The sequence below is a fragment of the Halictus rubicundus genome, chromosome 2, assembly GCF_050948215.1.
Source record: "Halictus rubicundus isolate RS-2024b chromosome 2, iyHalRubi1_principal, whole genome shotgun sequence".
In the NCBI taxonomy this organism is placed as follows: Eukaryota; Metazoa; Arthropoda; class Insecta; order Hymenoptera; family Halictidae; genus Halictus; species Halictus rubicundus.
The window spans coordinates 2,216,107-2,227,325 of NC_135150.1; the positions used below are offsets into that span (position 1 = coordinate 2,216,107).

The following is an 11,219-nucleotide window of genomic DNA, read 5'->3' on the forward strand; positions in this document are numbered from 1 at the left end:
TGCAAAATTATAGAATATTTTCAGATAGAGTAAACAATATTTACGTTCGATAAGTTTCAATTCAATTTTGCAGTTGAATTTACCTGTGTATGAAATACGAAAAACAATTGAAACAAATCATAATTTTCAGGGGAAAAATGAGTATAAGGTAACCATTTAAAAAAATCTAAGAATTTAAATTGTTAAAACAAACTTCGAGTGATCACGAAGAAAAATGAATTGTTGTCGTCTGCATCATTTCCAGAAATCTCGGAAAGAAAAAAATTTCGGTTTTACCATCATTTCCTTCAAAATTTCATCCCCATTGTGTAAAACGTAATTTAAATTCCCGCTTCACAAGTGTGTACAATATTATTCAGTATTCAACCTATTCTTGGAGAAAAAATACCATCGATCTTAACCTTTCGCAAGACTTTTTCCTTCTGCAGTTTTTCCTTCAGTATGCGTTCAAGTTTATAATTAAACATCCTATAAAACGGCACGCATTTCTACCGGACAATTGTGTAAAGTTGTAAACGAACGTTGACACGAACGTTGTTTCAAAATGCAGTGTCAAAACACTTGCAGTTATTGCAAATATCGCGTGACTCGACGTACATAGGTACGGTTGACTTGATCCCTTGAAATTTTGTTTCAATTGTTCTAAAAATTAACAAGTTTAAGATGTGTAGATAAGCATTAACGAGTGTTTTTTTAGCAGCACGATGGTTTAGTTTAGTAGCACGGTCAAAGAATATACATAGTACTTCTCCTCTCTCCCGTGAAAACTGTTTATTAAATAATAACGAACGGGGAAACTCAATTGTAAATAGTTATTGATAGGAAGTAAAGTCATTGTAAAGATACCGTATTATACAAGTATATAGATCGTAAAACCATGTTAAAACTCGACGATAAAATTCATTGACGTAGGTGCTAATCGACGTCGGAAAACCGCTTTGCATAATTTATTTTACGAATTCAAACCGTTGCGTGTGTCGAAAAACGTAAAACAAAAAACCTTTTACAAATTCCCATTTATCATAGCACTTTTCGTAATTCACTGTTCCAGACGTTCTGTCGCCGATGTAAATATGCGAGGCACAGTCGCGTACAGATTCCTGTAAAACGAATCATCAATTCAATGACAAACCTTTTACGTTTTTAATTATTTCTTCGTGAAACATTTGCCAACATATTCGCGACATTTTTCTGATTAAAACGATACCGAACACGACACAGTTTGAATCGTGTATAAATGTTTAATCCACGATATAGTAAAACCTCTATTATTCGAACCAAACACTCATGTTCCACCGATTAGTACGGATAATAGAGGTTCCACTATATCGTCGATTAAACAAGTGCACATGATTCAATCTGTGCCGTGTTTGGTGTCGTTTTAATCAAGAAGACGTGTCACAAATATGTTTGTACAAGTTCTATGATAAAATAGCTAGAAAGAAGAAAGTTTAAATACGGGACAAGGATTAAAACAATTAATTAATTTTTCTATTATTTGTGTGAAAGGATCGAAGTAGATGAAAAGACAAAATATTAAAGTTTCGTTTTTCTTTTTGTTTCAGGAGCAACATCTCCTTGAGAAGCTGCGACGATGGCTTCCAGGGATCGCATCCACAGTATCAGGACACGATCCTTACCATCGAAGAACTCCGTGCTCAACTGAACTCTTGCTTCACGTAAGTATGACCATTTTTCATTTTTCCCTCCCAAAAGGATTGAAGATTTTGTTTCGTGCCATTTCACTTGGTGCCTTGTTGAAATCAAATTCGATATTCTCTGCGAAAGGGGAAAAAACAAAAACAGTATTAACGGTATTTTTCGCTCTTTAGATACCAGCGTGCAATCGAAAATAGTGAACAGTACTAAATATTTAAAAGTAAGAGTTCATCCTCAAATTAATCATATTGCACATATCGTACTAGTGTACATATAGCACATATAGTACTAATGCATATGTATAGTTCTAGTAATAATACTACTACATACAATACTAGTAATAGTACTAGTACATATAATATATATATATATATATATATATATATATATAGTAGATATAGTAAATATAGTACTAGTAGTTCCCAAAATAAACTAACGTTGAACCACCATTTATCAAGGAAAAAAGTTCTTCTAGCCTTTGTATCTTGGAGAAAGCAAATATTTGCAGTGTCATTAGAGGTCTTAGTTGACTATAACTTGAAAATTGCCTGATCTAGACACTGGTTTTAATTCGATTGCTGTGTCTCCTAATACAAACATTATACATAGTCTTCTCCTATGCCTAAGTTAATCTAGACATCCTAAGTTGACATTGACTTACAGATAAAATTGTGTAAAACCGTTTACATATTTGAAATTAACACTTTCATTCAAGTAGTACACTGTCCAAGCTCAACTAATTCCAGCACATGCTGAGTAAACAGAAAATTCAATCACACTCGACCGTTGCTATCAAGAGAGTGAGAAATGATAGTAAAGAATTCGACACGGACCGTATCGGTTACGTCAAGAACTTGCGTGTGTTCATAAAAGCTTCGATAAAATTGACAACCGGTTCAACAGCCACTATCGGTAACAATTAACTTTGGCGGCCCTTTTTCCGCCCACGTGATTCCCAACGAGCGAATAATTAGTGTAGGATTATCGGTCTCCGGTGTCGCGAGATATCAGCAATCGTGATCCCCTCCGCTTGTATATCGTTATAGATCCTGAGAACCCGGCACTCGCTTATTGCGCAGACTGTGAACTCAACCCGACAATAATAGAATCCGATGCGATCCAGAACCACCGTGATGATTAAATTCGTTTCAGACGTCGTTCATATATTAAGCGGAGAAATCCGGTTCGAACTCCATTATTCCCAGAGTTCATTGTTTCAATGGGATCTGTGCTCTCTGCGTCATTCCCGACAGAACAGATATAGTTGAGAAAACTTCGAATTCCAATGCGATGCGATGCGATATCCACTTTGTTCTAGTCGTTAAAATTAAACAATCCTAAAACGGTATTGAAAAGTCACGATATATGGCTCTCCTTCTTCTGATCTCGGTCAAATTAATTTGATCTTTTAGTAGAATATTGGTTTTTAAAAAGGTAGAAACACAAATTATCAATGAAATTTTTACCGTAAGGCTAAAAAGCGGGAAAACCGTTTGAATTGAAATTCTCTCGCTATTGTAACCCTAAAGGGAACTATTGAGGTCGACGCGGCTCCACTCAATTTACGTTATTTATGTTAATATTAGAATTATGTACTGTTTCGGATTTTGTTGAAATTTGTGACCGCCACGGGATCTAATACTGAAAATGATAGGAGAGCGTGCCGAAGGAAGTGTGTAGCGTTAAAAGGAAATCTCGACACGATGAAACAATCGCAATTGAAAGAAAATAAGTTCGATAGGAAATCGATAGTCTCTCTAGCAATCGACGTGTGTTGTAGATGGAAAGATCTAGACTAGCGAATCTAAATTGACGTCGTTGTTATACAACACCATGTACGTCGTCGAAGTAGACAACGTTTTCGTTTTCTTTGTTCGTTGTTGTTATGCGTCGCGTGTTTGCCAAAAGAACAATGAACACGATTAGAAAAGAGAACACCTAATAAAATCAAGTTTACATCACCACAAAAATGGCACAGCAATTATTGCAAAATGACGAGCGTTTTGCGACCGTCCAGGGCTGTGCAGTTTCCGTACACGAGCAAAAGAACAAAGTTTTTTTTTTAAAGCTATCTTGAAGCATCGTCGCGGATGAACTCAGGACATTTCCCTAACCTATCGGTTTTTAAATTACTTCCACATTCTGGTTTTATAATAATAGGTTCGGGGTACTCAATGGCAGTGTGCTCTTCAAGCTACATTCTTATCGTCCAGATAATCTGCGACGAGATAATATTTATTTTGCATGTGTACATCATTCGAGGGATTAAATTGTATACGATCGCGTAATCGTAATCGTAAAACGAAATGAAAAGAGCTTAATCGTGTCGGAAATTTTACGAACTCTCGAACGGAATTGTAAACGTGAAGGTATGATATAATACCAGGCTCCTACAGTGTGAGAATATCGATTTTAAATAGCCCGCGTAATTGTGGATACACATGCCTGACGCATGCGTCTATTCGTAATTTCAACCTGTTTCGTATTAAATCGACCGATCAGATTCTTAAATTCTCACAGAGTAATGTTATTGATTTCTTAAAAGAATTATAGAACACTCAAAAAATATTAAGTGAACACCATAAAATAGGCGCTGGTATATAATACCCCCTAACCATTTAAACTATTATAGTTAAGTTATTGTCCTAGTTAAATTGTACAAAATAAGAGCAGAATTAAATTAAACATTAAACAAAATGGTCATGAATACCAAGTGAAATGTTAATTAATTTGAGACAAAGAATTCTGTAACCCTTCCAATCCTCAGACGATCGTTCCCGGGTCCACTTTGACCCAGCTCTTTAAACGGTTTCATCCAACACTGTGATAACATCTTAAATTTATTTTTATTAAATTGAACAAAAAGAAAATCAACTCTTCTGGACAAAATAGGATAAAGAACACGACTAGAAACATTTATAAATAACAATTCCAGTGAACCTAGACTTCACCGTTTATAATGCTTGTAATCCTCATATGCTCTTCAAAAATAATTGCATAAAAGATCATCTCGCGATCTATATGAATGGCTTTTAATAAAACACAATCATAGAGAAATAAAAAAGTTTGCATGAAATAGAAAGAGGATGAATGAATTTCTCCCCGCAGTAGCGTATGAGGGTTGGAAGCGGTTCTCATCCTCCGGGATTATCGAAAAATTGTTGTCTTATGACAACGGTATAGTGAGTGTATTGACAACGGGACGTTTTTTTCTTTTTTATTTACAGATGTGGGGTTTCGTGGAGCGAAGACCACGTATCCCTCGACTGCAGTGAATGCGGTGGATATTCCCTTCAACGGCCGTGCCCGCTTTGCGACGGACGTTGCCACACCGCGTGGAAACGCGACCTTACCATGGTAAACATCTATTTTTTACTTTGACCACGATGAGGAGGTGCTCTCTTCGCAGGTAAACGTCGGAAAGAGCGGCCTCGATCGATCCAACGCCCACGGAGCAGAGCGATTCATTAACACTGTCCAACACCAAACAAATTTTGCGATACCTGTTGGGTGATTCTTATACACTTTGTCATCCTAAAACCGAATCTGAAAGTAGAATTGCTCAATCACGCAACGTTTTCGAAAAATTTTGGTTTTTGTAAAAATGCCCGATTTTGATACGAAACGACGTGTTACGCACAAACTAAACACGCGAGAAAGTTCAAATTTGAGTCAAGAGATAGAGGGGACTCTCCTCTACATATTCATATAGTCAATTATATTTTTATGTACTTCCTAATAGTTGTAAATGGTTGTTAAAGTTTGAAAATGTGCCGACGCGGGTACTTTGTACGCTCTATTTTTGTATTTATGTGAAAAATCCTTTATCTAGCAGGAATTTACTATACAGGAATGCATTCTACAGACATTTCTGGTGAAGAAACCATTCACGAAAAGTATTTGGTTCCCTTAATGTACGAGAAGGATCAGAAAATGTTAATTGACAGCGTGTGCGCGACGCGTTCGCGCCAGACGGCCATTGCAGCCTTTTCGCGACTCGCCAGGGCCGTCGCTATGCGTAGTCGACGTCGGTACCACTCAAGTATGTCTTTGCTTACTATGCTTAATTACATACATTTTTTTTTACTTTTTGGGTGCCAATCATTACAAAAAATTATAAAAATACGAGTTATACTTACATTTCATTGTTGAAATGCTTAATAAAGAAAATTGAATACAAAAACTTACCTATTTCTGATGTAAACAAATTTAAAAATGTTTCCGCCTTGCTTGACGTTTGTTCCTGGTATCCCGATTTTCAATAATAAGTGTCCAGCAGTAATCAGCAATCATCCGCACATAAGTCTTTTCCTTTGTAACGTTTTGCCATTGTTGAAATATCTTGATGAAAGATTAATGCTGGAATGGTATTCCTTGTTTTGATTTTAAAATAATTTCGTCATGAATATAACAAAAACAGTGCGGCTGATTTATACACTTCCGCGAGATTTTATCGATTTAATATAGAGCGATCTATGTCTTAATTATGTACTTCGATCAATAAAATCGATAAAAATAGTCCCATTTACATAGTGTTTGGACTCATTTTAATCGGAAGAATCTTGAATGTCCATTGGTATTACAATTATAAAGATAAGACAATAATTACTGAAAATAAAATTTTCCAGTCACCGCATTACTGCGATCAATTTTCTTTATTAAGCATTTCCACAATGAAATGTGAATATAACTCGTATTTTTATAATCTTTTGTAATGATTGGCACCCAAAAAGACAAAAAAAAATGTATTTAGTAGAATGCATTCCTGTATAGTAAATTCCTGCTAGATAAAGGATTTTTCACATAAATACAAAAATAGAGCGTACAAAGTACCCGCGTCGGCACATTTTCAAACTTTAACAACCATTTACAACTATTAGGAAGTACATAAAAATATAATTGACTATATGAATATGTAGAGGAGAGTCCCCTCTATCTCTCGACTCAAATTTGAACTTTCTCGCGTGTTTAGTTTTTGCATGACACGTCGTTTCGTATCAAAATCGGGCATTTTTACAAAAACCAAAATTTTTCGAAAACGTTGCGTGATTGAGCAATTCTACTTTCAGATTCGGTTTTAGGATGACAAAGTGTATAAGAATCACCCAACAGGTATTGCAAAACTCGAAAAAAAGTTTAATTTTGTTGGACAGTGTAATCGAACTTCACTTACTTACATTACACGCGTCTCCATAAAGCCAGTTTCATTCAACGTACGTTTCAAGCCCTTTCAAACGGATCATCACTCTACTCTAAAGCTGAAAAAGCCTTCTATAATTCGCAAATACTATTCACCATTATCTGCGACCTTGTCAAGCAAGCTCGAACATCTCAAGTCCTCGAGCACTTTAATGTTCTATCTCCTTTACTCTTCCTCGATTTTAAATTTTTTCCTGGGCCTCTCACCATTCCTTCTTTTTTATAAGATTTTCAATTTCTCGGTGAACCGTTTATAGTTCCTCTTAATCCTAACATTTTTCGGAAGCTTGAAATATTTTAAGAGTATCATCAGAAATACCAAGTGCATATACTTTTATATACGCAACATACAGTGTTTACTCTCTAAATATCTCCCAAATGCCTAGCCGATAAAATAAAAGTCCCAGCACAATCCCCACTGTCGCGGGGTATACCCCGTGAGTGGCCATGAACCGAGGACTCTAGAGCTTCGCTGTCCTTTTCTACGTTCGGCGTGGATCAAACAATAGTGTAGTAGTCTCCATTCCCCGATATATGTCCCTGGCTAGACCCGTGTATTGGACATATATCGAGTAAACACTGTATTTTGCTATAGATTCCAGAAATTGTTTCTGTAATCCAAGTACCACTTCACCACCGATCCTGGTACTGGCATTAAAAATAAATTTCAGAAAATACACTCGAGAAAGTACACGTATGTTCCTCGATCTCTCTATACTCGAAACAGATAATTTATCCAGAGCACACTCTAGTTAATTGAAATCTGTTGCATTCGGTAGTTTCGAGATCCATAGTTCGCGCTTATCGATTTCACGAATGACATTTAGAATATCACCGCATTATTACGAAGGTCGAATTAGCGGCTGCTCGTGATAAGGTCGAACAAAGTCGGTCGTGGAATTAGTCGATAAACGTGAGCTTTAATGTCGGCGTTGTGTGATCGAGCTGAGTGACAAAAAAAAAAACATGCACGATAGATGACACCTACGTATGCTATACGTACACCCAAAATTCCAAGTTGCTCTGGTTAATGACGTCATAACATGGCCCCTGAACGTGACGCTAACGAGGAAAAGTTGTAGCAACCTTTGATCGTGAACGTTATTGAAACATGCACACATCACGCGCACATGCACGCATTTACGAAAATCACTTGTAAAAGAAATGCGCACGATATTTATGAAAAATATATCGATTCGGATAATGGAGGTTCCACCACTATATTGTGCATTATAGAAGCGAATATGTTTTGAATTGCGTCATGTTTGGACTCGTTTCAATCATATAAATGTCAGGAATATTTTGGGGGGGGGGGGGGGTAAAAGTTTCGTAAGAAAAACGTTGAAAATAAAAAGTGTAATCTTTAAATTTGTATCGTGCCTCTCCAAGTGCGTGAATCGAGGGGTACGAGGGTGTTATATATATATATAGAGAGAAATGTATTCAGACGTGAATACAGAGTTTAAAACATGGATTTCTTCTTTATATTACAGTCTCACGCGAGTGGCAAAGCAAGATGGATCGGCGAATGTGGACTGAGTTGTGGCCCCTCGCACGAGGAGTCGTTGGTTCCGGCGTTGGAAAAACTACGAGCCACTTCGTGAACGGTGCTCGGCGACGAACGCATAGAGAGACGTCGTGTACCGTCACCCAGCACAAGACTTAATCCATCATCACCATCCATATAGTGTCACCCACCACCATTGTGCGAGTCGGAAACGTGTGAATGTGGACTCTGGTTGCATAGATGATACATTATGTTCCTGAGGAGGAGGAGGAGGAGGAGGAGGAGACCAGAACGGACGAGGACGGTCCAGCACAGCGAAAAATAGTCGTTCTTCTCCCACGCGGCTTCCTCTGTCACGGATGCATTAACCCGGCTAGAAAAGGCCGATTGGCAGATTCAACTTTCAAGAGCTGAAACACCGAACGTCGCCGTTTTCTTCATCGTCGTCGTCGTCGTTGTCATCATCATCATCATCATCACCATCATCATCATCATTATCATCATTATTGCCTCCCGCCGTCTCGAAATCGAACGAACAGAGCTACCGCGCGGATTTATGGCTGCTGGCAAATAAAACTTCTCGGTAGATTACATTCGAGGGAACGTTGGCGCAATGCGTTTTAATGTTCTTGTGTATTTTCAATCTCTCGACCTTGAATTTCGTTTCGGACTGTACAAATCTCTGTAGCCCATTCACGCACGCACGCACGCACGCACCGCGATCTCTGATTTTTCAAAGCGATTCTGTAAAAAGCGTTCGTTGCGAGACACACGACTTTACGTTTTGGAAAACAATATCGTCGTCGTTCATTCGTTCCTCCGCCATGTTCTGGGGGGGGGGGGGGTGGTACTCGATTTTGTAGTCACATTTCTCCCGTTGACGCTAGACATTGTCGCGAGTTTCGCATATTGGAAGCAAATCGAAACAATACGCTTTTTGTTGCCACGAATCGTTGCAATATTTTGACAAAAGTAATAAGCGAATACTTGCGCAAAAATGGTTGACTGTTGTCGAGTGTGAAAAATAGCTTCAAAGAAACGTCTCGCTGCGCGTTGTACAGACCTGCAGACGAAGGGTCACTTTCGTGTTTAGCTTGTAACGAGAGGTCATACTTTAGACTTTTTTTAGCAATGTAATTTTGGTCTCGAAGAAATGCACAACAATTGTTCAATGTTTTGAAAATAAATGTTCCACGCGATCTGAAAAGCCAAAAGAAAAGAAAACATTGTTTGCAGCGGAGATACGAATTTCTAATACATCAATTTGTTATAAAATTGATATTCGGATCAAGGTATATTATCGCTTGTACGAACTTGTTCGACAAATCTATAACAATTTGAAACAGAACAGTAACGCATCTCAAATAGCATACGTGACATCATTGCTACGATGAAAACGAACTGAATCCAAAGTCAAGAATGATATTTTTACGGTGAAATCCGATGAAATATTCGTTTTCAGAATAGTATGCATTGCATTCGAGTATTAGACTGACGATTAGGTAAAATTCGCAACAAAATGTTTTTCGTAGTTGAACAAGACGCATCGAGTTCAAGAGAAAACATTCGTACGCCTGGAAAAGTCAGTAAATCAGCAAAAAAGAAATTGGAACACATTATCGAACGAAGCGATGCGTCTTCGTCTACGATTGCATTTCGAAAAGTTGGTGCTAAGTGCCAAGAGACACGAAATTAGCCTAAGAAGCTGAACTGAAAGAAGAAATATATCAGTTGAAGTAGAAGCTAGTAAATGTAATAAATCTTCTTTTTACCAGTTAAATATAATTGCGACTGCGATAGAAAACAAACAAAACGATTTTCAACAATCGTGTGTCGGCAGTAATTTTACTAAATGTAAATGCGATTTTAAATTGAATCATTCGTAGAATAGAACGCGGAAACCAACAGTTTTAATTGATACAATTCTAACTCTCAGTTCTATTCTGTATAATTTAATTTACACAAGAGACATGATTTCTAACGAAAAAAAGGAAGCATTTATGTTGGTGCCAATGATTTTTCGAATTCGTAAGATAGCTCATTTCTTTTTAACAATAATTATCAAATGTTCGTACGAACTTTCGTAAACCATTGTACATTCGTTCACGATTATTCATTTTCGAACATATTTGTATTCTTTGATGGTGTTAACGTTTTGTATGTGAGAACATGTTCATCAAATTCATGCTCATTTAAATTAAACTGTAACTCGTAACATTTTCTGAAGTATTAGCTCAGCGAACGAGCTTTAGTTTAATGCTTTAGAAAATACTTTTGGTAGCGATTTTTATTTAATCCGTAAAATTCTTATTTATGACCAAAACATTAAAACTATGGGTTTAATAAATGATATTCGCCAGAGACTCTGTTCTTGCATTCTAGTAGGACACCTTCTTCCCTCTCCTTTATTTTGCCCATTAACGACAAATTGTTTTTCAATGATTTCAGTATGAATCTCTTTTTCTGAAATTTATCACGATATCCAACACGTATTTGATCTAAGAACAGACTCGTTTATGGAAACAAAAGCCTAATTGTTCAGAACACAACTATCTCTACTTATTTATGAAAGATATTAATACTTATAAGGAACCTGGTGTATTTATTAAATAAGAATATTATACTTATTTCTAATTAGAGTTTATTGACCTAACTACGCGACATGCGAACGCAATACTACTCACTATTGCCTGTCCTCAATTTCAAATCATTCTTTACGCGATTAGTCACCTAAGTTATTATTTTTCATAGAAAATAAATTGTTCATATACCTGCTGTGCTACCGTCTATCAATTAACCTATATATATATCTTCATGTGCTTTATACGAATTCAATATTTACGAACAGAATCTC

General features: G+C 36.8%; 1 protein-coding gene across 1 annotated transcript in view; it reads left to right on the forward strand.

The window, feature by feature from the left end:
- Window positions 1-10,726, forward strand: part of Pino (protein pinocchio) — a 136,100-nt gene extending 125,374 nt beyond the window's left edge. Inside the window, exons 4-6 of the mRNA XM_076803950.1 lie at window positions 1,566-1,679; window positions 4,887-5,016; window positions 8,352-10,726. Coding sequence (XP_076660065.1) covers window positions 1,566-1,679; window positions 4,887-5,016; window positions 8,352-8,462 — 355 coding nt within the window. The 3' untranslated portion in view covers window positions 8,463-10,726. The remainder of the gene's footprint in view (window positions 1-1,565; window positions 1,680-4,886; window positions 5,017-8,351) is intronic.
- The last annotated feature ends 493 nt before the right edge of the window (window positions 10,727-11,219 follow it).